Source organism: Petaurus breviceps, unplaced genomic scaffold (assembly GCF_028583685.1).
Source record: "Petaurus breviceps papuanus isolate PSGF00001 unplaced genomic scaffold, PetGlider_PUasm1.0 90849, whole genome shotgun sequence".
Taxonomy (NCBI): domain Eukaryota; kingdom Metazoa; phylum Chordata; class Mammalia; order Diprotodontia; family Petauridae; genus Petaurus; species Petaurus breviceps.
In genome coordinates this window covers 51820-78622 of record NW_027187361.1, presented here as the reverse complement: position 1 = coordinate 78622, position 26803 = coordinate 51820, and the positions used below count along the sequence as shown (strand labels likewise).

Here is a 26803-nt window from a genome sequence, read left to right as displayed (position 1 = left end):
ATAGTTAGGTGGGAAATCTGTTTGTTTCTATTAGGACTGAACAATAAAGCATGTTAAATGGACAGTCTTGGCCCCAGAGAGCAGATGATGAAATGGCCCTCCCCTCTTTGATAAGGGTAGGGAAAGGACCCTGGAGTGACGGAGTTATCACATACATTTTTGGACCTTGTCATTTGGTTTTGCTTGACTCTTTTTTTCTTTCTAATAAAGAAAGCTAAGGATAGGATTTGAATTGATATATCCAGAAATGACTATAAAAACTAATAGCATCAAGTATATTTTTTAAAGTGTGTTATGGTATTAGTTCTCAAAAGTATCGTCCACTGTATTGCAGTCATACAGAAGAATGCCTAAAAATAGTCCAATAGGTTGCGGACCTAACTTTTATTTTTAAAGATCACTAGAAAACTAAAGTGATACCTATCAATTGGGGTATGGCATTAATGAATTACAGTATGTGAATATAACAAAACATTTTTTGTGCCATAAGAAATGACACAAGGGATGGATTCAGAAAAACCTGGGAATATTTGTTAGAACTGATGCAGGGTAAAAAGAAGTAAAACCAGGAAAATAATTTATACAGTAACTAACATTATAAAGAAAACCAAATCTTAAAGACTTAACTCTGATCATTGCAATGACTAACCACAACTCTAGGGAACTAATAACGAAGCATACCATTTCCTTTCCACTTGACAAAGATGGGTATAGATTGAGTCAGATATCTTTTTCATAAGGCAGATGTGTGAATCCATTTTCCTTGATTTGAGTTCACATCCAGCCTGGTGACTTTGGACAAGTCACTTAACCCCAATTGCCTTGTTTTACCCCCTCCCAAAAAAAGAAAAGAAGAGAAGAGAAAAGAAAAAATGTACAGAAGATAATACAGGTTCAAAAGGAGACAGATAAGCAGGACAGCATTGAAATTAATGTATTGAATTTATTATATACTTGTGAAAAGAAATGCAAGCTGTAGGTTTCCATATATAACTATGATTTTTTTCTTATTTTTGTCTGAAAGTGCTTATGTTTGTAGAAGTTTACCCACTTCTGAATAACAACAAAAAATATTATTAAAAAAAATTAAGATGAAGGTAGGACTGTGTGCATGCTAATCTCCCAAGGAAAGACATCCCATTGTTCTTCATTGTCGTCTTATGGGAATAAAAGCTCAATGCCTTCAGATATTTTTATAATCTTACACTTGTTTTCCTCCTGGGTAACCACTTCAAGTTAAGGTGGATGTGATTTTAAGTAGGTGCATGTTGGTATGTCTTGATTAATTTTTATGGCTATTCCAGTTAGAAGTAGAATATCCTGAGGTCCAGTTTCACAAGGAGACTGAATGCAGAAAATATAAATTACTTTCTCTTGATATGGAACTTGTTGTCAAATGTACAAAATACTCATCTAGAATGAAACCGTGTGCTTTGGAATGGGATGGAATTACAAAAGGAGTTTTGCCATCTATTACCTGTAGCATCAGAATGTTGCCCACCCAGTCTAACATAGCAACCATTTATTAAGCTCCTACTGTATGGATTAATAATTTTGTTTGTACATTTCAGTCTTCAGTTTTGTGTACTGCTGGTACCTATCATTCACGAATATTAGAATATTGTTTACAGTTTCAGGGTGTTATGAAGTTTAAATAATGTCAAGGAAGGTGAAACAATGGAATGGCTTCTTCTCTCCCCCTTCTCCCCCAACCAAATTTGTCTTGGGTATAAAGTTATTTCTAGGCTTGTATTAAAAAAAAAAAAAAGACTGCCAAATTTCTGTTTAACTTGCCACTAACAATTTTTGAAGCAAATAATCTGAGAGATAAAATGGTATAATTAATAGAGTCTTAGACTTTGGCAGGCCTGAATTAAAATTCCATTTAAGATAATTACTAGATATGTGAACCTCTATAGGTATCATTTTCCTCACTTTCAAAATGTAGGGATTGGTTTTGATGGCCTCTTGGGTACTTTCCATACCTAAAACTATGGTTCTATTATCATTAAAAGTTATGGTAATACATGATAATTTAAGTTGAGTCTGATGTAGCATTGTTAAAACAGCACAAAATGTTTTCCTTCAAATGTATGATTTTATTATGACCGATTTTTTTTTTCTGGTCACATCTATCTCTATTTTTAAAGTCGAATTCAGAGGGAGGGAAATAGGATTATTTTAACATAAAATTATTTAACAGCAGATTTTTCTGAAAGTCTCTTATGTATACTTAAAAGCTGATATCCTTAAAAATTTAAATATACTCTGAGATTTCCCTGACCCCATAGCAAATGGACATAATCTCTTACATCTCCTGAGGTATTTAACAGCTCTGCCACTCTGGGTCTCAGTTTTCTTATCTGTAAAATATAGGGGTCAGGCTTAGTAGCTTCTAATGTCTCTTTTGCCTCTAAATCTGTGATCCCATGATCTCCCTCCTCACATTTTCATAGTGATTTGTCTTTGCATTTTGTCACATGTGTCAGATTTAGATTTTTATTGTAATTTTTTGTGTGCTTACCAAATGTTGCAGACTATGTTATAAGCACCTTAAGGGATTAGATTTTTTTTGCCCATTTTTGCATTTCTTCTCCCTGGAGGAACTATCTATTGGAGTGCCTTGCATTTGCATTTCAATAGGTGCATGATAATAATTGAATGTTGAAAAGTTAATTACTTTATCTGGTTATGGATTTTTTTTTAATTTCATTAAGTGATAAATATTTTTTGAAATGTCTGCTGCTTTTGCTTTTCTATTTATATTTTATTATATATTTATTATATATCTATATATATTTTATATTTACTTCCAGGGGAAACTATTTGTAAAAACAACTTCTCTCTAATTTCTAAGTAATTCTACATATCTAAATTGAATGTATATATGTACGTGCACATCTATTAAATATAGTGGGTCTTGGGAAAAATATCTTTGCAGAAAATTTCTAAATTTTCTTACAGCCTTATTGTGGTGTGTAGTACAAAGTGCTTAGAGGAAACGATGTTAGATGGTAGTTTTGGACTTAGCTGGAGTCATAAGTTGTTCAGTTGTGTCCATTTAGGATTTATTTTCTTGGCAAAGATACTGGAGTGGTTAGCCATTTCCTTCTCCAGCTCATTTTATAGATGGGAAACTGAGGCAAACTGGGTGAAGTGACTTGTCCAGGGTCACACAGCTAGTAAGTGTCTGATCTGGCCTCAGGCATATTTTAGGCAAATCATAACTTCTTTCTGCCTCAGTTTCCTCATCTGTAAAATGTGGATAATTTTGCACCCAACTCCCCAGTTATCGTGAGGAGAGAAGCAAATGAGATAATATTTGTAAAATACTTAGCACAGCGTCTGACACATGAGTAAGCACTATATAAATCCTAACTTATTGATCTGTTTGCTTATTTTTATTATAGGACTTTACTAATCTTAAAAGCTACATAAATTTTAGCTATTATTATAATTCTACTCTCAGAGGACCTGGGATTAAATCTTTGTTCTTCTGCATATTACCTCTGTGCCCTTGGGCAAAAACACTTAATGCTTCTGGGCCTCAGTTTCATCATCTATAAAATGACAGGATTGGACTCCAACCTTACTTCCAATGCTAAATCTGTTGTTCTAGGGTCCTGTGTTTAGATGATCTTTAAGTTCCTTTTCAGCTGTAAATCTATGCTATGGTATTTATTCATGGCCATTTTCTGGATGATAGAGCCAAATACTGCCCCTCCCTATCAATTTCTTTAGATGGGAGAAACTGAGATCTGTGGTTTTTATAAGTACTTAATCTGCTTAAAACATATTGGTATTAATGATTATGGAAAAAAAAGAAGAGAGATGATGATAATAATAGCTCATGTTTATATGGCATTTTATAGTTTACAAATTGCTTTCCTTACCGCAACCTTGTGAAGTAGAATTATGAGTAATATCCCCATTTTAAAGAGAAGGAAACTGAGACTTCTGTTGTTTAAATAACCTCTCTAGCTGCCTTCTTCCCAGGTCATGCAAGGTTGTGGAATTAAGAAAAGAAGGCTTACTAGAAATGATTCTCAGTGTTTCTCCTGCTGTATTTGCCTCCTAATTCTGCAGTTCTCAAACTTTGTGGTCTCAGGACCCCTTTGCACTCTTAAAGTTTTTGAAGAGTACCCTCCCCCCAAAATAACTTTTATGGGGGCTATCTCTATTGATATTTACCATGTTAGAAATTAAAACATCTTAGTATCATTACAAAAATATTTTTGACTCTTAGACCCCCTGAAAGGGTCTTGAATGTTCATGGTGACTTTGGATCACACTTTGAGAATAGTCATTCTTATTCCTGATTCAAGTTTCTCCCCATCCCAGTTCATCTGCCACCCAGCTGCTAACATAATTTCCCAGAAATGCAGGTCTGACCATGTCATCCTCCCTCACTAAACTACAATAGTTCCCTCCTGCACTGAAAATCAGATATAAATTCTTCTCAAGTCCATTACAACCTGACCTCAACCTACAGATTAAAATTCACCCTCACTTCTCTAACTTCTGCATATCTTATCACTGTCTTCCCACAAACCCTCCAAAAGTAGGCCTCCTGAGTGTGCTGAGAGGCTTTCTCTAGGTTTTTGTTTGTTTTATTTTTTTTCACACTATAGAACTAATATGGCAGCACACAGGCTGTATGTACATCTATTACCATCAGTCTGTCTACATGCTACCCCATCTCCTTTTCCATATAGGCATCTTTTTAATTATATCTTTTACCATGTTATGTTTATCTATTTGTGCATAATTTGTCATCGATAATATAAGAAGGGCATCGGGACTAGATCCTAAAACTCTTCCCAGTTTTCTATATTGCTTAAGTAAATTTTGTTTACATTGGGATGGAAATAATTATGCTAGTCTTATTCATAGAGATTTCTTGGGTTTATTTGATGATGGTAAAGTGTCAAAATATAAGATGCTAAGTAGATTCTAAATAATGTTTAGTTAGTGGTGTTATTCTCATTCAAATGAAGTTCATACAGTGCCTAATTGCACCTCAGAAACACAGATCTCATTTTCAAAGACTTAGAAAATTATTTGGAAACAATAATTATTCACATTGGCTTTACAACACTGCAAATGAGAGGAAATAACAAGAATTACCTTATTTTACAGATGAGAAAACGGAGGCACGATGAGTTTGTGAAAATATCTATTAGAGGAAAGGGTCCATACCCAAATCCCACTAATTTCCTAGAGTGACCTTGGTCCTAGTGATTGTATTAATAAACATAAGGGAATGTCATTTATTAGAAATGATGGATAATAGGTATGTGCTTCCTCTTAGTATTAAAAAAAAATTTAAATGAGAGTTTATCCAAAGACATTTAAAATGTAGAGAGGGGAAAAAAAGTGTAATTTTTGTTCCCTCTTTTATCTTCTATGAAATGTTTAAAATCTGGAGCGTTTTTTCCCAATCTCTCTCTTTTCCTAAGAGGTCTTTCTTTTTCACATTGGTTTCATATTTTCTATTATGGACCTTAAAATTCCAAATAGTAAGTCAAAGGATGTTATTATACCGTTTCGCAGGTTTTTCCTGGGTCGTTCTGCTGCTTTCCGAAGCTTGCTTTCTCTTTCTCCTTTCTGAAGTGTAAGAGCCTGATTCTCTCCATGGTAACATGTAATTAGCATGTTTTGCATGAGAATGAAGCAACCAACCCATGCTGAATGTAAATGACTCTGACTCTGGAATGCAGCTACCCCCCTCTTTGTATAATTTTACTTTATGGTCTAAAATGTTCAGAGAAGCTTATTCATATCCATGCCTTGAGGAGTCTGGGAGTATTCTATTGTCTTTGTCTTGATTTTTTTTAAAAAAACACCTTATTTATTGTATACTTTTGTTCTTGAGGACAGACCAAAAAAAATGAAAAAGAAATCTCTTTGAATCAAGTTGGAAATGCTCATTGTCCACATAATTTTGACTACAGTCATGTTTAGCTTATGAGTTAAAACACATTTTGCAGAATAAACTCCACATTTGATTGTAATCTATACCTTTGACCCTTTATTTTCTGTGACCTTGATTTCTTAAATTCCCACAATCTGCCCTAATAGAAACAGATTTGTTGGTTTTGGGCACTGAACTCTTGACTAGGCAAAAGGAAACCTAGCAATGATGCATCAATTGCCTGATCCAAAAATCTGTGTTAATTTCAAGTTTGAGAAAATGAAATACCCAGATGAAATGTAGGGAGTTGTATTAATTGTCAAATAAGATGTCTTCTCCCAAAAGCAGCCACCAAATTCACGCATAATTTAATGTAATTTTTCATACAAAGGCAGGCTATGCATCCAGCACCACACTGAAATTTTTGAATTTGTACGTTTTTGATTTTCACACAGTGAAAATTTTGAGCTACTTCTCACTGTATTTCTTTAGCTTTCAAGGAAGAAGAAATCAATTTAATTATTATTAGAAGCTTATGTTTATGGTACGACAGTTGATCAGATCTTTTCGTCAGATTGTTTTGACTTTATTGATGGATGGTCCTAGCGATCAGATTTAGAGCTAGAAGAGATTTCAGAGGTCACTGAATCCTTGTTTTACCAATAAGGAAACTGAGGCCCAGAGAGGTTTGTGACTTTCCCGGGTACATCCTACTAGCTAGCAGCAAGTGTCCGAGGTAGCATTTGAACCTGTTCCTTTCTAACTCTGAGTCCTGGGCCGTTGTGTGCAGTAACACCATGCTGCCTCTCTTTTTAAAAACAAAACAAAACCCTTTGTTACAGTGAGTATCATTCAAGATGGAAGCAGGACAAATAGAAGTAAACAGGTAAAACATCAACTTGAGGTCAGATCAATGAGCAGACATTTATTCAGCACCTACTGAGTTCGTATCACTCTGCTCAACACTGTTAGGATGCTTTGCATTGCAAGCAGATGATAGTGTTTTATGATAAATGTGATTTTCCTAGTGAAATACTGAGGGAGATCCTTTCATATTCTTGGAGCACTTGGCCAGAAGATGGAATAAACTTACTCCTCCTTCCCCCATTCCCAATTCCAACCTGTCCCTTTGCCATCATTAACCCCTTTCTTTATCTCCCAATTCAATCAACTCCATGTATCATTTGCTGACTTCCTATTCCCTCCATTCTCAAGGAGTTCAGAACATATTTCAGTCTTCCTTTTTTCTCTAGCCCGTGCCCCGCCCACATTCTTAGGGATTTCAACATAATGTTAGTGTCCTGTCAAACACCTGACTTTCCAGTCAGTCAACCTCCTAAACTCCCATTGTTTCTGCATTCACTCCACCTTAGGAACACATTGGAAGGGTGGTCATCCCCTAACCACTTAACCAAAATTACTCTACATCCATGCTCCAGAATTCTGAAATTATTCTCTGACTCCCCTTCCAAATTTACATTCTCTTTTACTCTTCCTGAAGCTACCCTTCATCCTTATTGTAATGTCCAGGTCCTCTACCCCAGTGTCTTCTCCCAGTTCCATCCCCTCTGTTCTGGTCTCTTTTCTCAACCTTTATAACCTTGACCTGTCATTGAATTGGTCCACTACATGTTAGCAACTACTTTTGGATCCTAGACCTGCTTGTCCTGTCATTAGCCATGGTTTGCCAAATCACAACTTGTGTTTATCCGCACCGTGCTTCCATACTACTCTGAGTCTACCTACCAAGACACACACAGGAACTATATGAACACAATCACAAAATATCCTTCACCTCATTAAATAGATCTAAATAATTGGAGAAATATTAATTACTCATAGGTAGGTTGAGTCAAGATAATAAAAATGACGATGCTATCTGAATTAATTTATGTATTCAATGTCATACCAATCAAATTACCAAAGGAATATTTTATAATGTTAGACAAAGTAATAAAAATTCATCTGGAGGAAGAAAAGGTCAATTGATAATATTGACCCAACTATTGGGTCAGGAACTCACTATTTGACAAAAATTGTTCTCAATATTGGAAAGTAGTCTGGCAGAAACTAGGCATGGACTAACATCTCATTGTATGCTAAGGTAACCTCCAAATGGGTACTTAAGGTGTGATGCACTAAGGAAATTAGTGGAACATTGAAGAAACTACATTTTCAGATCTACAGCTAGGGGAAGAGTTCATGACCCAGTAAGAGAGAGAATTTCACAGGAGGTAAATGGATAATTTTGATAGCATAAGATGTAAAAGTTTTTGTATAAACAAAAATCAGTACAGCAAAAATTCAAAGAAAAGCAGGAAACTGGGAGAAATAAATCTCTGCAGCAAGTTTTTCCAATAAAGGTCTCATTTGTAAAATATGTAGGGAAGTGTGTGGATAACAGCCATTCTCTAATTGCTAAATGGTTAAAGATATGAATGGGCAGTTTCCAGAGGAAGAAATCAAACCCGTCAAGCATATGTAAAAATGTTCTAGATCGCTAATAATTAGAGAAATGCTGATTTAAAATACCTAGTTTCTGGTCAGTCAGACTGTTACCCATGCATGGCATCCTGTCTCCTACGCAATTTCTTTGCATAAGTCTTCGCCCCTGGAATGTATTTTTTCCTCTCCTCCACCCAAATAAAATTTCTAGATAGCTTTAAAATAGTGCTCATGTGTGTGCTACTATTTATAGGAGGCCTTTCTTGATCCCTCAGGTATCAACACTCTCTACCTCTTAAAAATTGTTTAATATATTTCTCCAATAGAATGTATACTCCTTGTGGGTAGAGACAGTTGTGTTTTTATCTTTGCTTCTTCGGGAGCTTTTATGTAGTAGACACTTTTATTATAAAGTCACTAGCTATAAGAAATGATATATATCAAGGATTCTTGGCCTTGTATTTAGTCTTTGACCTCTGGCGGAATGGTGAAGTCTACCAATCGCTTCTCAGAATAATGTCTTAAAATACATAAAATAAAAGGCATAGGATTATAAAGGAAGCCAGTCATGTTGAAGTATAATTAATAAAACAATTAGAAAAAAGTACTCCTGTGATAAATCCTATAGATGGCATTATGATATGATAAAGTGCTGATGAGAAACTAAGAAACAATACTCTTGTTTCTTACCATGGTTAGCAAACCTGGGTATTGAATTATTGTTTGCTTCCCATTGTTGCCTTTCTTCCCAAAGGTGAGTTCTTTGCCGAAAGAATCCAAAGATTTATTTTCTGAATTTGCAGGGAAACACTTTACTAATAAAGTACATTTTGAATGGACATTTGCACATAGACCTGATTTGGGGTTACAAATTGCAGTAGATTTAGTGTTTATTTATAAAGTCTGTAAGCAAATGAATTTTATGTTGCCTGTTCGTAAGCATTTAGAATGATCACTTTGAAGAGGTTTTACTTACACACACACACACACACACACACACACACACGTATGGCGAAATCCATTAAAGTTATGATCTTATAATTTTTAATCACTAAGTTTTAAGCAAGTGTTTTTAAAGGACAGTAATATTGAACCATAGTTTATCATGGTCTGTAGAAATCATAGTTACAATTAATAAAGGAGCTTTTTAAAAATTAAGTGATAATTTCCTGATGGTGAATTGGCGTAGTGGAAAGAGGACCCATATTCAAGTTTCACCTCTGAAACAATGCTGGCTGTGTCCTTGGCATTACCCTCTCCGTGCCCTAGGCAACCCTCGAAGACCATTCAGTTTGAGATAAGGTGCCAACCTGCATTTAGAAAGTGGAATTTCCTCATCCACAAGTTCCTTATGCCAGTAAAATCACACATTCAGTCCCTTTAGCCTATGCTCATTTATTTTGTGAGGTAGACTAACTACTTTCTTTAAAGACAAGAGGCACATTATGTTGAAGTGAATCAAATTCTACCCACATGTGTTATAAACCTGACTTGTCCCTCCTTGTGTATTGTCATTTGCACAGTGTTTAAGTGTCCTACTGTATTTTTATAACCAGGATGTTCTTTGGATTATGCATTGTTCCCAGAATCACCTTTTGTTTTGCCAGTGTTGTTTTGATAACTTTCAGCCCCTATTAGTATTTCCTAATGCAAATAAGAGAGCTGACTTCTTCAAGTTGGGTTCATGTTATCTTAAGCCTTTTTTGTTTGCTTTTTCTGTTTCAGCTTCTTTCCTAAGCTCCCTGTGTCTCCTCAGCCTCCTCTAAGCAGAGAGCGAGCGTGCATTCTTTCAGGGTCTCAGAGGTACCTTTACGTGCTCTCTTTCTCCCATTAGCGTGTCATTGACCTTCGGTAGCTGGTGTGGTATGGTCCCCCCTTCTGTGCAGTAAGATGAGGGACGACTGATAACCAAATGTCAGTGGAGTCTGTGACCTGAGCTAGACTGCCCTCTTGGATTGCTTATCACCATGACCCCTGCAAAACAGAAAATGAGTACAATAGAAGATTTGGGGTTTCAGACACACATGGGACATGAGGAGTGATGGTTTCTTTCCCCGTGTGTAGTTTGTGAATGTGAAAATAAAAGAAACAAAGTGGAACATTTCCATGTTACTAGTCACCATTGAGTGATGGAATATCAGGATTAGATGGAACATCTTTGACCCTGTCCGGATGGCTTTAATTCCTCAAACCAGTATGAAAACCTTAATGTAAGACAGTATATTTTATTAGAAAGTCTGGTAAATAGGAGCCAGGAGACCTGGGTTCTAATGTCACCTCTAACCCTGACTCCCTTTGTAATCTTAAGACAAGTCGTTTCACTGAAATCATTGTTTCTTCCTTTGGAGAATGAGGTTAGGCTATCTGATCTCTAAGGTCTCCTTCATCTCCAACATCTGTGATCTTAAGACATTCTCACAGCAGGGAGACTGGAGGGTGACAGTGTGGTGAGGGACACCTTTTACATGAATGTTCATGGCTAATGCCTGATAACAGTAAAATTGCATCGCTGGCCAATTTAGTTCCTCTGTGTGACCTATATCAAAGCTTTGGTTCTCATCCTGATGGTTAACTAGTAGCTGGTCTAAAATTCTTAAATCAAAAAGTTTTAGTTAAGACTATAACAACAACAACAAAAAACATCAAACTAAATTAGTAGTTAAGTTTGGGAATAAAAAAGTAAAGGGAACCCAGTTTATTTCTATTTGGGGGGCTATAAGAAAGCAAACCATAGGTAGCAGAAATGTCAGTGAGACAGTGTACTTATTGATGGTTGATGATTTCATGAATAGTAATTGGCTGACTCATCAGCCATGACAAACATGGACATGTGCACAAAATATGTGTGTATAGACCCTCACATACATACAGAAATATACTTATATATGCATATAGACACATGTCTCTGTGTATACACACATGTGTGTAAATATATTTTTGTATGTATATTGTACAAATATTTCTCTTTACAAGTGGTCTTTATTTGTTAAAATAGTCTTTTCATTCCCTATGCCCCTCCCCTAACTCTAATTTATCAATAAGTTTATAAACAGTAAGTTTATAAGTTCTGTCTCTTAAGTTTATTTTGCCAATATACATTTTAGAAAAGAGAGTAGAAATCTTCCAAGGTAATTTTAAGTTAGTTTTACGAATTTTACACATTTTAATAAATATTTTCCAGTAGGTCAGTCAATAAGAACTCTTCATAAACTGTCCATTGAGTCACATAAGTTTTGTTCACAGACAGTTTTTTTTAAAGTCAAATGAATGTTTTAAATTATTACATAAAATTGTTGCATTGCATGACAGTGCACATATATGTATATGCATGTATGCTGCAGTCTGGCGTGTAGTTTTGACTCATTATGGTACATTAGGAATGAAGGGGAGTAGGTTTTAATCCTTTAAGTGGGTCAGAGCAGTTATTATTGGCAAGTACTGTCTGAAAGTTACTATCACATGCATGATAATACGTCGGAGATGATGTTGAACAGAGTAGTTCGCTAATGATTATTTTACTTTTGTTTTTAGGCCAGCAGATACAGAACATCAGGGAGAAAGTACAGGAGAAAAAAGAGATCCGGTGGATCAAAATCTAAGCAGCAATTTGAAATCCACTGAGCCATCCCACACTAGAGAACCTCCTGTTTTGCCCCAAGAGGCCCGGAGTAGGTCTGGGACATTGCCTAGTGATTACAGATATTCAGAAGAAAACGAAAAGGAAGAGACCCAAGGTTCTGAGGTGCCCCCTCCCACCTGTTCTGAAGCCCACGCTAAGAAGGACAGTGTCATTCCTCCCTCGCAAGGCAGAGAAGAAGACTCGTGGTGGATAGATTCAGCCCCGGTCAGCAAAAGACGAGGGCCAGCACCTCAAAGGCCGCCCCCACCCAAACGAGACGCCAGTAAATACAGACGTCAGGACTGCCCCACGTCCTCTGTCCCCGTCAGGCCTATTCAGTCTCAGTCCCCCAATTCTCCTGATGTGTATGTGAATCCCCAGAGTCCTTCCACATTCCCTGAAAAGCTTACGAGCGGGCAGCCACAGGATTCTCGGCAGCCTGCTTCTTCAGAGAATGATTGCCAGCACTTAAATGAAGAAGCATCAAATCTTAAGCCCGAAGCTGTTTTGTCTTCAAAATACCGTCATATTCCAAAATCTGGAATGGAATCGTCTCGGTCTCCTTCACCTCAGTTCGCTCCACAGAAACTGACTGATAAGCCCCCATTGCTGCTGCAAGATGAGAACTCAGCAAGGTAATCTATATGGTGGTGACAATGGCAGGGTAATTAGGCACGTGCATGTAGCCTCTTCACACAAGCCACAGCAGCTTTCCAGAATTAATTCTGCCACAGGGAACACTGTTAAAACTGGGAATATGTGGACAAACCCAATAAATATGAATCCTGCAGTCCAGATCTGGGATTTCACTGGTGTAGGGAACTTCTCTGGAAGAAAGGAATTCTCTCTGTCAATACAGATCAGCAATTTCTTTAAAAATGGCATGTTTTCTTAGGAGCAATGAGAGTAATTTGCCCAGGATTTTGCAGTGAGTATGTGACTTGTACCCAGATCTTTCTGATCTAAGGACATCTTTTTAACTAGGATATGTCATAGCCCACTATATAAAAGGAGGGGAGGGGAAAAGGAGAGCTCAGTGATCGCAGAAACTTTGAAGCAAAACAGAGGAAATAAATAGATGAAATTAAATTTTTATGCTGAAAAATTGCCACATGAAATCTATATTTGTATGTTATTTCACATTTAATGTTTTAGACAGAAAAATAATATCAACACAAATTTTCTTATGGCACTTCAGTTTAATTCATATGGAATACCAGGGTTTTGCAGAACATAGTTCAGGAACATCATAAGTAGTACAAGTCAGTCATTCAACAAACATTTATTAAGCACTTAATATGTGCCAGGAACTATAGTTACAAAGACAGATAGAAACACAGCCCCTGGTTTCAGGAATTCATGTTCTAATGGGGAAGGAAATAGCATACAAATAATTATGTGCATACATACAAAGTTCAAGTAACACTTAACACGAATCATTTTAGACTTTAGAGGGCTTTGAATTTGATAAAGGGAACAAATCTGTGATGTGCAAAAATAAAACAAAACAAAAGACCCCCCCCCCCAAAAAAAAAAAACAAGCCAAAAACAAAACAGGCTTCTAGAACGTTTTGCCAGCCCTGTCTATGTGTATATTACTAGTGTTCAAACTCAACAAAGAGGCAGGCAGGTCAGGGCACAGATAGAACACAGGCCTGGAGTGAGGAAGACCTGAGTTCAAATCTAGCCCCAGAATCTTATGAACTATGTGACCCGGGGCATGTCACTTAACCCTGTTTGCCTCAGTTCCTCATCTGTAAAAGAGCAGGAGAAGGAAATGATTGCCAAGAAAATCCCAAGTACAGTCAGCAAGAGTCAGACATGATTAAAAGCAATTGGACAAAACCACAAAACTCAGCAGTGGCTACCGCATCATATTTATATTAAGAATCTTGTTTAATAAGAGTGTTGGGTACGTTAGACAAAAATATGAAGGTTTAAAGTCTTGATAAGTTATAACCAGCTTCTTCTAGCGTAAACATTTTAGGAACACACCCTTTATAGAATCCAAGGAACCAAGACAGAGCAAAGTAGAAGCTTTTCTAATTCATTAGTGCCAGCATCAAACCTCATAGTGAAGCACTTTGCATTAAATTGATGGGACCCATTATCAGGTAGAAAGTTCAGAAATTCCAATTTCATGAATTAATTTCTGAAAAAAATGTCAACTAAATACTTTAAAGAATGTATCTAAGGGGCGGCTAGGTGGCGCAGTGAATAGAGCACCGGCCCTGGAGTCAGGAGGACCTGAGTTCAAATCTAGCTTCAGACACTTAACACAAAAACTAGCCGTGTGACCTTGGGCAAGTCACTTAACCCCAATTGCCCTTCCCCCCAAATGAATGTATCTGTATAAACAGAATATTGCTTCAGTATATAAGAAGCTATGGTTTTGTTAGTTTGCATACTTCATCTAACTTTATTGATCATAGTACCTCTATAATGTAAATGGTACTTCAGGTTTTTTTTTGTTTGTTTGCTTTTTGTTTTTTTAAATCATCGCCCTGCAGCCAGCATGGTGGTATGTCTCTCCAAATTTTGCCATACTCTTCTTTGAATGATGGACATAATTCATTACCTGGCCCATAAAACTAATAGAGAAATTTTATTTTATCGTCTTCCATCATTGGTCAGATTTAAAATAGCTCATCTGAGCCTGCCTGTAAGAAAGAATACTTAACTTGCAGTATACCACCAAGTTGTTGTAGGAAGGAAACATTAAGGGGTAGGATTTATAGCTAGGTTGAGATTGATGGAAATAATGAATTCTCCTGCCTTTGTCACATTATTCACATTCACCCTGCACGTTTCCATTGGTCTGAAACTATTTACCATGCGTTATACCATTATATCTTCAAACGGTACAACTGTAAATACATATGACCACTTCAGGGATTCATTATTAGTACTAACTAGGAACTGACTGTAATGTATATTAGAAGCCATGATTTGTGAATGCTTGGTAGAAATGATTCCATATTAGACTAGGTTTCAGTATTCTTTTTTTTGCTTTTTGGAGGGGGGGGCAGTTAAGTGGAGGGGTTAAGTGACTTGCCCAAGGTCACACGGCTAGTAAATATGTGAGGCCAGGATTTGAACTCAGGTCCTCCCGACTCCAGGACCAGTGCTCTATTCACTACCACCTCTGCCCCTTTGTTATTGTTTTGTAAAGTGACTTGCCCAGGGTCACACAGCTAGTCTGAGGCCCAGTTTGAACTCAAATCTTACTGACTCTAACTTTGGCATTCTATCCACTATGCCACCCAGCTTCCCAGGAGTCATGCCTCCTTGGAATTTTGTTTCTAGGGGGAAATATACTTAGTTGTGCAGTTTTAAGCATTATAGTGCATGGCAATCAATCTTTTTTTAAGATTCCCAGGTGGGTTAATTTTGTTGAGTATTTCCTCCACTATTAGAGATCACTACCCTTGCGTGGCATCTCATCCTTTCTATAAAAAAACAGACACACAAATAAAATAAAATTAAAATAAAAACCAGAAAAAAAACTTGGCACCTCAAGTATAACCGGGACTGGTTGAAAATAAGTGGTAAAGGTAAATCCTACCCATGTTTTTAAATGGATCTTAAAATCCCGGATTGAGTACCTTGTTGCTGCATTTTCCAAGGTGAATTGGCAGGAATTGTTTGTCTGGCACAAAGATAACACCAAGCAAGAGTCATTCTGTATTTTAATTCTCATCTCCCAACTTGATTTTTCTTAAAGGGTATTTTAAAAATTTAATTTCTTACTGAAAAAAATTATTTGAAAAATATACCTGTGATGCTTCTGCCATTTATCCTAAACCGTGTTTGTTTACGCATGATTTGTCCAAAGATTCATTTCTCTTTTTTTCTGAGGGAAATATAATTCCAAGTTGAGCGTCATTAGTTCCTGCCTCTAGTATAGACTGATTTTAAAATCCATTTAAACTTCCATTTTGTTACTTCTGCATATCCATGATCTCATCTATGTGTCTGCTTCTTACTCTCTAAGGGATGACTGCCTTTGCCATGTGATTCACGCGTGTGTGTGACATATATAACATGTATATTTCTACAATATATCTTACCCAAAGAATCCACCCGACACACTTTAGATGTCTCATGGCTTCCAGTGCAATATTAGAGTGACCCATCTTAATCATTAATTTTTAAGCCAAATAATAGAGGTCTTGTTGATATGAACTAGTCATATTCAACACTTGCACATTAATGGTGTGTCAAAGGAATTTAAATTATTTAGCAGATAGATCTTTAATATCCTTCATTGTAAATTGTATATTTTTTTTTATAAAGTGAAAATACAAAGTAGGTATTTCTGCCTCTTCAAGAATCTTAATAATTCTCATAGCACACTCTCAACTGTGATGCATTGTTTACTTTCTATCTTTTTGGTTGGTAATGTAGTTAAACTGGTCTAGAAAGGCATTTGATGTTGAAGGGCCCCTGATAAGAGGGTGTGATTAGTGGGAGTTGGATTGTTTAAGGATGAGGGTTAGATTGCTGTAAGGTAAAAGGTTACCTTGGAGCAGGTTGTCAGTTTTTAAAGACAGCTGTGGTGTTTGGGAATGGATTTAAGACTTAGAAGAAAGCAAAAGCTTGTCATTTCCTGGAATTTGGAGATTTTTGCAAGGTAAGAACTAAAATAAAAAAAAGATTAACTATCTATGTTGTACATACTTTAGTTTTAAAGGTAAATATTTTAGTAGAAAAGAGGAACCATTTTTAGGAAAGAAATATAACTTAAAATTTTAAATAGCCATGAAAATGAATGAATGAATAAATACACAAATACGTAGATAAACATTACTTTAAAAGATTTTAAATCTTAAGGATTTATTGTTCTCATTTCTTTGTTTCCTACATATAAGTAAAAAAAAACAAACCCAACAACCCTAAATTGGCATTTTCCTTCCTCCTCCCCCTTCTCTTATGGGGGGAAAAAAGGGAATATTTCTAGAGTCCAGAGAAACAGGTTTCAGACCCAGGTCTGTCATTAGTTATTGTAAAGGTCATTTATCTGAACCTTGTTTTATAGACCAGGAATCCAGATTTTCTGTATTCCATATGAACTGAAATAGGGAGTGATGAGTATGAATTATGATGATCACGAGATCCTGAATGAAAGTTTTTGACTAGATAGAATATCAGGTTTTTTCCTTTTTCTTTTTCTTTTCCATCTTATTCAAGTGTGCCAGTCAAGCCTGCAGGGAGAACAAAGAGACAATTTGCATGTTTGGGGAGGGTATGGTGATTGATAGTGAAATATATTGACACATAACTCAAAGAAATACATCCTCAGTGATTTGCTGCTTATGAGAGAAAAGGAGGAAACTTCAGAACAAACAAATTTTGCCTTGCGGACCACACCCAAGCATAGAGTGAAGGAAGCCGATTGTGTCCTTCAGTCACCATTGAAAAAATGAGAAACAGATATTTTAAATTAGAGCAGAGTAGCTTCACTGGTTCTGAATGTACCCAAACCCACAAAATCATGGCAGCAGTTTCTCAGCTCCCTGAGCTTGAAACAAATTCTGTGCATCTGTTCCTGGCTTTTTTTTTCCTTTCAGTACATGCAGGGCCCATTGTAAACTAGGAAATGGAGCTGTTGTTTATCCAGCATTTTTTTATTTTTTTTAATTACTTACAACTTCTCTTGTCTCGATTGAATACATCTGTATTGTTTTTTTCATACAAATGGCTTAGCAGCATACTGTGAGGGGATCCCAACTGTAGGATGGCACGATTAAGACAATTCTCCTTTGAACAGACTTCCTTCTCGCTCCTCCCCTCCCCCCCCCCCCCCCTCCCCCCCCTCCCTCCCCCCTCTCCCCTCCCCTCCCCTTTCCTCTCCTCTCCTTCCCCTCTCTTCTTTCTTACCCTCATCCCTCTCTCCTTCCCTCTGTTCCTCTTCCCCCTACCTCCTGCCTTTTGTACAAATCCAGATTTTTCTACTAAGAAGCTTTTAAAAACAACAACAAATTAACGTGTACCATTTGTGAGTAGTTAAAAAGACTTAAAAAGTCATTTATTGGATTAGAAGCCATGGTTTGTAGAAAGAATAGTTGCTAGGTCTCATAGCATTATAAAAACAGTAGCATGCCTGGTATGTTTGGCACAGATTTTGGAGGGTAGGGAAATCTGAAGACTAAATCTAAGGGCCAGGTTGTACATACAGGAGAAATCTGCAGGGCAGAGGATTCTGAACTCAACGCTTGTCCTAACATATGCCCAAGTGCCAGTTTGCATTTAAAAAAAGCAAAACTTACTTTTCTCTCTTTCAGAATTGAGAGGGTCATAGATAACAACACCACAGTGAAGATGGTCCCCATCAAAATCGTCCACTCTGAAAGCCATGCAGAGAAAGAGAGTCGACAGAACCTTGTGAGCACCATGGAACCTCCTGCTTTGCCCAGTGGCTTGGAGAAAGACCAAATCAAGACGCTGAGTACCTCTGAGCAGTCCTACTCACGCTTCTGTGCCTATACCAGGCAGGGTGTGGAGCCTGAGGCTGAGAATAAAACCAGAGCGTCTGACTCAGAGCCAGCTGAAGCCTTGGGGTACAACTTGAAAGACGGCGATGCATCCACCCCTGTTGTCAGCTACATGAAGGCCAAAGAGAAGACACTGGAAGACTTGAAGTCAGAGGAACTAGCCAGGGAAATTGTAGGAAAGGACAAGTCTTTGGCAGATATTCTGGATCCCAGTGCGAAAATAAAAACCACCATGGACCTGATGGAGGGAATCTTCCCTAAAGATGAACATCTCTTAGAGGAGGCTCAGCAACGTAGAAAGCTGCTTCCAAAGGTTCCTTCTCCCAAAATTACAGAGGAAAAGTGAGTAGAATTTGGTACTCATTCCATGGCTCCCTTTGTTGATGATGCAATGTTGGCCATAGGAATTTTTCTCTATTTTATATCTTATGGTAACTGGGGTTGGGTCTTTTATCAATTTTGATGAAGGTCAACATGATGGTTGGTCACCACTGTTGGATACATCTTGTTAAATTTCAGAGGGGAAGCCAAGGGCTAACCCTCATCCTTGAGAGATAATTACTTTTGTGTCTGGCAGAGATATGTAGGTAAGATGGATAGGAATGTAGAAAAATAAACACCATCACTAATTATGCCTCACTAGCTTAAGGCATTTGATTTATAGTGGTACTCCTGAACTTTGTTTTTCCCCCTTCATAGGTGAGTAAAGAAAATTGAGGGTTTTTAAAGTGATTTTTACATAATGTGCTTTCCTTCTGTTAGTTATCTTTGGTTGGTTAATTGTAAATTTTAAATCTTTGAAAATGTAAAAATCATAGTATTCTACCTATGATTTATCTGCTCATTTATCACTAAAACCTTGAGGCTAATTTGTAGGATGTCAGTGAAATGAAGCAGGCGTGATAAGATCCATTTAGAAAAGTTGGATAATAGAGTTCCTAAGGAGAGGTCTCCCACAGTGAAAACACTGGGACTGCCACTTATATAATCACTGCTATAAAAAGAGGTGAAATCTTGAGGAATTTTGAGATTGTGAGTGTTTCATTTTCTGTTTCTTTTATACAAGATTTAAAAACATGGCTGCTTCCCTTATGTGAAAAAGGACATTTTTGAACTCAAGAGAAATAGGTTCCAGTCTCACTCTGTCAAGGTTTATGAGCGTGGACAAGAAATTTCTTTGAACCTCATTTTCCTGATCTGTAAAATCAGGGTATAGATATAAAGCCATTTACAAATCTAGATTTTCTTTATTCCAAGTGGACATAAATAAATGATGATCGATATGAAGATACAATTTGAGATCTCCTGGCCTCACTGATATGTAAATATTTTAACAGCATTAGAAATTATTTAATAGTAACAAATTCAGTCAGGGATTCTACAATGAATGATTTCCCTACAACCAAAGCTAATAAGGGGGCAGGGGGAGGGGAGATACTGTAAGCATGTATGCATTTTTCTTGACTTCCAGCCATGTTTTAGGACATCAGCAGTATTTGTCCTAATATATCCTAGAATCTCCTGTTCAGAGACTATTTCCATAGGGATGAATTGGCTCTAGAAATGACAAGAGGATTGGGGCCCAGGCTAGGTTAGGTTCAGGAATGTAGATCATCCCAGAATGTTGACGTCCAATATATCCATGAGTTCAAATCTAGACTCAGACACTCACTGGCTATATTAACTCTGGGCAAGTCCCATTACCTCTGTTTGCCCCAGTTTCCTTAACTGAAAAAATGGAGGTGAGTATTTAATCAACGTTTATTGACTTTTTCCTATGTGCGTGATAGACTATGCTAGGCGCTGTAGTGACTATGAATTACCATGCCAAATTCTACCAACTGGTAGGAATAGGGGGTTGCTTACCCTACAACCTACATCGTTCATGGGTACCATTCGCCAAGGGAATCCAAAGCATGTCATTCACTTGGGTTTTTCTACCAGAGATGCTTATTTCCTATTTGATAGGACCATGACTGCTTAGCTCTTCTTAGCCTTTAGAAATTTTGAAATTAAAAACTAAATTTAGATGGGATTCTTTTTTTAAAAAAAGATCTACAAGTACATTTTAAAATAAGACTAGTTCTGTTTGCCAACATTTAGCTTTCATTTTATCAGGCTTATAGGTTGAAAAAGTTTCTAACTTAGATCTATCCACTGTTAGTCATCGTTCTACCAGTGAGGCTCCGTGATCTCCCAAGTCTTCTTATCTTTACTGATTCTTGTGTGTGTTTTTTCGTAAAATACTCCCTACCAGATCAGATCAATGCTTTGAAGGCCTTCCTCTGAGTTTCTGTTCAGTTTTGTCCCTGTCACCCCTTACTCTCCTCAGCTGTCTTCTAACCTTCATTAATTCTATAAGGCGAATTGCGTTGGATTAGTCATTTAATTTTCTAGTCTCAAGTTTTCTCATGTAAAATGAGAAAGAATAGACAAACAATCAAAGTTTCCTTCTAGCTCTGACATCTGAGACTATTTAAATCTAAACTATAATTTAAGTACAATCAAAAAATTGATGTTTCAGTCGTATGTATGTTTGACTTATTTCTCTTTAATTACAGACATTTATAGGCTTTGATGACTGGCATTTTGGGGGGGGGAGAACCCTTTTTTCCTTGTTCTCCAGACCCATTTGTGTGTCTCCTCATCAAAGTCAACATTTACTGTACTTGTCATCACCCAAGGGACAGGATTGAGAGGAAACATCCATTGCACTGGTTGTCAGCTAATTAAAGTTTTGACTTTTTAAACCAGGAAAGAAGAACAGAGCGTGCCATCTGCCGTCTCCCTGACAACCAATTCCACTTACTACAGTACATCTGCACCCAAGGCTGAGCTTCTGATTAAAATGAAGGACATGCAGGAACAGCAGCAGCAGCAGGTCACAGAGGACTCTGAAGATGAACTTGACCATGACCTGTCAGAGAAGAAGGTAGAATTCTAAGTGGGGTGGGAACGGTAACCACCAGAAAAAAAAATCTGAGCTCAAGTTCTGTGTTAGGTTTATATTTAATGTCCTTGAAACAGAGGGCCCCTGACCAAGGTCCTGGACATTAGCACCCTGTTGATCTGGTACAGTCAACACAGTGGTATGATGTTCACCTAGTACATGCTACTTTGAAGTTTAAGCCTTTAACTCTTTATGGTTAGGTCACTTGAGGTTAACTCGGCTATGTTGGTGTGGGACCTCCCTGCCATCGTGTAATGATGAAAGCAGGTGCCAAATCAGTTCTATTGATTTCTTAAAGCTCTTGGCTTTCCTTGAAGCTGACCTGGCTTGACCTTCTGACTGCATCATAGTGTGTATTTTTCCCCATGGTTCATTTCTTTGTTTTGTTTTTTGGAGGGGAGGAAGGCATTTCTCCTATCACATTCTCCTATCACATATGAGTTTCATCTGTATTTAGCATTAGTCCAAAATCTGGGTAATAAGTAGACTTTCTGCTTCAGAATTATCTTTTACAGAAATCACAAGAGTGAAAGAATGACCCAAGGAAATCATGTCACAACTCCCAAACAGGGCTGCTTTTGCCCATACTTCAGTTTCCTTAGTGACCCTTCGCTACCACCAAATTAGAAGACAAAAGGATGAGATAATCTTAACTTTTAAAAATTATTTTCATTCTGTTAGCATAAATTCAGGAACAACTCTTATGTTTATGTTAGATTCATTGCATATTTATTACTAGGTTTCAGATTTAAACAAATATGAAATTTATGATAGGAAAGTGCTTGATGTATTTAAATCAACAAACATTTGGTAAACAGCTACTGTGTGCCAGGATGGCTCGGAAAATGTTTTTTCTCTTCGAGATTTCAGTTTGTGATTAGGGAAATAAAAAGTTAGTTTTGTCCAAAGATAATTTCATCATTCTTTCTGGGCCCTGTTGATGGTTTATTTCCCTTGCATGCCCACAAATCAAATTATTTTCTAGTTTTCTTATGCTATGAATAGTAGTTTTGTATTTGTATTTGTATACAAGTCATTTTGTATTTGTATTTGTATACAAGTCATTTTGTATTTGTATTTGTATACAAGTCATTTCTTGTATGACTCCAATAAGAGACAGCTAGCTCAAGAACTCAAGTCAAGAAGGTTTGAGTTCAAATCCAGCCTCAGACACTAGCTGCATAAACCCCAGACAAATCTCTTACCCTCATCTTGCCTCAGTTTCCTCACATGAGGATAATAGTAGCACCTACCTCTCTGGGTGGCAGGACAAAGATGAGATAACACATTTGTAAAGGGCTTTGCATTCCTTAAAGCATCATATAAACGCTATATGATAATAACAAGTATTAGTGTGTTATTCCTTAGGAAAACACATCTTGATTTAAAAGCTTTCTGCAAAGTCCTGTTCTCACTCTTCTGTCTGGCATTTAGCATTTATCGTTCTGCTTCAATGAAGGGAAGCTATTGAAATATTTTCACTTTCTATCTTATAAAATTACAGTAGTAAATAGGTCATTAGAGGCTTTCCTCCTAACATCCTCTGCTTGTAGAACAGCTAATTTTCCGTGTAAATTTCTATTTTCACTCTCTTAAATGCTTTTGTAACTTTGCCTATTTCATGTCACTTTGGACCGGGGTTCCTTCCAGGACTTAGTGATTCATTGCTTATCCTTCCCTCTCTGGTTTTAAACATAAGACAGCCTGTGTTGCCCTACACCCAGCTGCCCTCTTTTCCCTCCCGTTTCTTGACCATTCATTAAATTAATATTTAATATCCTTACAGAAAATATAGGCCTGTAATAAAAGGAAATAAACAAACCTCAACTGGGCTTATGCCAAACCCAGGCTTCAGAACCCTTTTTTGATCCTAAGAATTATGCCGCTTCCTTCTTCCTTTTAAAAAAAAATAAACTTAGTTTTTTTTTTTTTATGGCCTTCTTAATGAAAGTTCTAAATTTTATTCTCAACAGAGAAAGACCCTCAATATTTACTTCTAATAAGTCAGAGGCTAGAGCTATTTCCTTCATCATTTTTAAGCAACATCCTTTTTCTGTCACCCCAAATTTGCCACTAAATTCTAGGTTTAAGCTTAGGACCTTAAGATTTTGTGCTGTAAGGAATCTTAGAAGTTATCTAGTCCATAGGAATATAGAATTAGAGCTAAAAGAGACCTCTGACCTCATTGAGTACAGTCCCCTTATTTTTCAAAGGAGGAAACTGAGGCATTGAGGTGGAAGGGTCTTGACCCAAGTCCTCTGCTCCCTGGGCCCATTGTTCTTTCCATTAAACTGAACTGTCCAACATTCAAGAGACTCCCCCCCCCCCCTTTCTACCTGGAGCATTGCTCTAAACTAGACTTTTTTTTCTCTTGATATAAGTAACTCATCCAATCTCCTGCTGAGCTAAACCTACTTAAAAAGTACTGCTCTATTTTTCCTATTAGATGCTTTTTCCCCCAACTCTTCTAGATCATTCACACACTTTCTCTGTCCATTCTTTGTTTTCTTAGAACTCTATTCATCATCTCCCTTCCCTAATCTACCATCTAAACCCTTTGTCTCAGTCTATTGTTTTGTCTTCTTATAATGCAAACATTGGTATATCTATAAATCTGTTACCTTCAAATACCCCAGCCCTAGCTTGACCGCTGGTTGCCCCTCTTTCTGGCAATATTTTTTAAAACAGCAATGAGGACACTGAAGAACTGTTTCCCACCAGTGGCTAAGTGCATCGGTATAGATGGTCACGGAAATATGCTGTTACCCTTGAAGTGAAAGAGAAAAGAGGCATAGAAATCTTCCATTCTCCTTTTCTGTCTTATACTTGTTACCTGCATAATATGTGCTTGGAAAAACAAAGTCCTATTCATAACCGTGGGATTCTGAAGTTGATTTAAAGTAGGCTGCATTTGAAAAAAAAAAAAGGTAGCAACGGTGAGCAGAAAAGGATAGATAAGAAACTGAGATGCCGAAGGTTTGAATGGATCATAGCATGGGACTCCCAAAGCGCTGAAACTAATGAGAAAGAAATGTATAAGCATCCTGAGCAAATAAGACTTGACCTGGTCAATCTCTAGTAATTTAGAAGTTCCATGTGTATTTAGGAGCAAAAGCTCTACAGATTAATCAGTCAGTAGGAATGTATATCCTATAAAACTGCTTACTGTCTTAATCTCTGAGTATTTCAACATACTGATAAGCCTAAAACAAATTTAACCTGAGGGAGGGCTGCCCTTTCACTCCCTGTGATTTTAAGTTTAGGTCTTTGGAGTCACATTTTCTTTTGTCTTCTCATTTGAGCTGTATGAAAAGCTGTATCTCAGTTTTCGTGAAGAATTATTTATCTCCATTTTAGAAGCCACAGGGGGTCAGGAGTGTTTAGTTGGCCAAATCCACTCATCCTGCTTGTTCATTATTCTGGTATGTTTCCCACAGACATAAAGGAGTTGTTGCCTTTAATTACTTCTTCCTGTATTAATTATTAGTTCAGAGGGGCAGAGAGTCCAATTTCACATACATGGTTTATAAGGTCATGACATCTCTCACCTCTTGCTGAAATGTGGTTTGCTCTTAGCCTGGGTGGATTTTAAAATTCCAATCTTGAAAAAATGTTGAATTTTTTTTTTCAATATGTGAGTTGATTTTTAAACTCAATGAATTTTGAGATTTAGATCTTTTCCTTTTTCCTTGGCTTAATTTGCATCTGGCCTTTTGTTGAGCTCAACAGCCACATCTGTTTTCAGTCAGTATTTCTTTTATGTTTATATAATATGCTAGGATCCCACAGTACCTCAGTGACCCAGGATGTGGTTATTGAAAAAGGGTGACTGTGGTCTTTTCTGATTTTCAGGTTTAAGCTTGTACAGGTGACTCATCTAGTGACTTTGAGTTATGTGGTTATCTCCATGGCTCTGTTTCCCTCCTTCCTTCCAATTATGAAATGGGAATGATCATCATACTAGTAGTGCTTTAGTGTATGGCATCTTTGACCTTTTCCAAGTGATCTCCACTGTACATGTCTTAATTGAGGTACACTAGGCCTTAGTGAATGTTTATAGATGGAGACTATCTTGGTCGTCAGACCAAGATATTGGTCTACTCAAGATACTTTTGTACTCAACATCAGCCATAGAAACAAGGCAAAGACGGATCTGAAAGTGCCCAGAATGTTGACATTTTACCCTGTATCTGCATTTACTGCCTTGCTGCATCAACTTGTAATAACAATTGAATCGTGTTACATCAGTGTAAGGTGTTTTGGGTTTTTTAATCATAGTTTTGTATCCAGGATTTAACATTTTAAAAAATCTTAGATATTACTTTAGAATTGAATGGTAGAAGTGATTTCATTAAAGGACATCTTCCGAGTCTTTGTTTTTGCAAGAAACTTTAGTGATGGGATGCAATGGGAATGCAAATTTGGAAGATCTTCCCTGCCCCTAGGTTAAAGTGTACCTGGAGCCCAGGGTGGGAGGCTTGTTTTTCAGTAGATACTTCTTGATTGGCCAGTGTTAGATTGGAGTTGTTACATTCTCTGAGCCAGGAGAAGGCTACATAATCCCTGATGTGTAGCTTTGTTTTGGGGCTCACTTTGAGAAGTGTTCTGTGATTTGATCTGGATTCTGGGAAGCCGTTGTCCAGAGCCCCCCGGCTTTGAAAAACCCAGATGTTGATTTGGTATAGATGTAATGGCTGGACAGTTTGGAAAGCTGTCTACTTGATCTATTTCTGTCTTGATAATTCTGTCTGTATATTCTGAAGTTCGGGGTGCTGACCTTTTTCCCCTGAACTAGGTAAATGATACACATCTGACTGATTAAAGTAAGCTTGTTAACCCATTTTGAGTTGCTTTCCTTTATCAAAGCAGATCCAAGAACCCGTGGTGGCAGCCACCCTGGGGATGCCGGGGTGCTTGCTGCTACATGGGATTAATACTTCAACGGTTTCATTGATGTGGGTACTTCCTCCAATTGCTTTACTCCGTGTATCACTTGCCTTTGTCCTCCCATAAATCCGCCACAAGATCCACCCATGAAATAAAGGAAAACAATTGGATTACCAGATTTAAATAACTTTTATTCATATGTTATGTTTCATTTGGAAGTCTCAGAAGTACTCAGAACTAATGAGGACACCATAGTCTTGTCTTTTAAAAAAAAGTTAAAATGATACCTAATGTTTTGATAGAATCTAAAGGTTTACAAAGTACTTTCCACTCATTATTTTACTTAAGCCTCACAACAAACTTAAGAGGTAGGTGGTATTATCCTTGGGAGGAAGCAAATATTAGAAATATTAAGCAAATTGCCCATCGTCACAAAGCTAAGTTTGAGGTAAGATTCAAAAATGGGTCTTTACTGATTCCAAGACTAGCATTCT

General features: G+C 37.1%; 1 protein-coding gene and 1 long non-coding RNA gene across 11 annotated transcripts in view; one reads left to right on the top strand and one right to left on the bottom strand.

Annotated features, from left to right (window-relative positions):
* The window catches only part of SHROOM2 (shroom family member 2), a 240813-nt gene that overhangs the window by 208044 nt on the left and 5966 nt on the right, over positions 1 to 26803 (top strand). For 7 of the 10 annotated variants that reach the window (XM_069072802.1, XM_069072798.1, XM_069072796.1 and 4 more), the window contains 4 exons: positions 10085 to 10162; positions 11891 to 12613; positions 18263 to 18814; positions 21227 to 21404. In XM_069072802.1, the coding sequence (XP_068928903.1) occupies positions 10085 to 10162; positions 11891 to 12613; positions 18263 to 18814; positions 21227 to 21404 (1531 nt within the window). Of the gene's footprint in view, positions 1 to 3087; positions 5615 to 10084; positions 10163 to 11890; positions 12614 to 18262; positions 18815 to 21226; positions 21405 to 26803 lie in introns of those variants that run through there. The other 3 variants (XM_069072804.1, XM_069072805.1, XM_069072797.1) reach the window with 3 other exon arrangements.
* LOC138149661 (uncharacterized) lies at positions 16630 to 18387 on the bottom strand. Its single transcript, XR_011165387.1, has 3 exons — positions 18248 to 18387; positions 17627 to 17708; positions 16630 to 17182 (listed from the first exon to the last, which is right to left on the bottom strand). It is a non-coding gene; the product is annotated as an uncharacterized lncRNA (long non-coding RNA).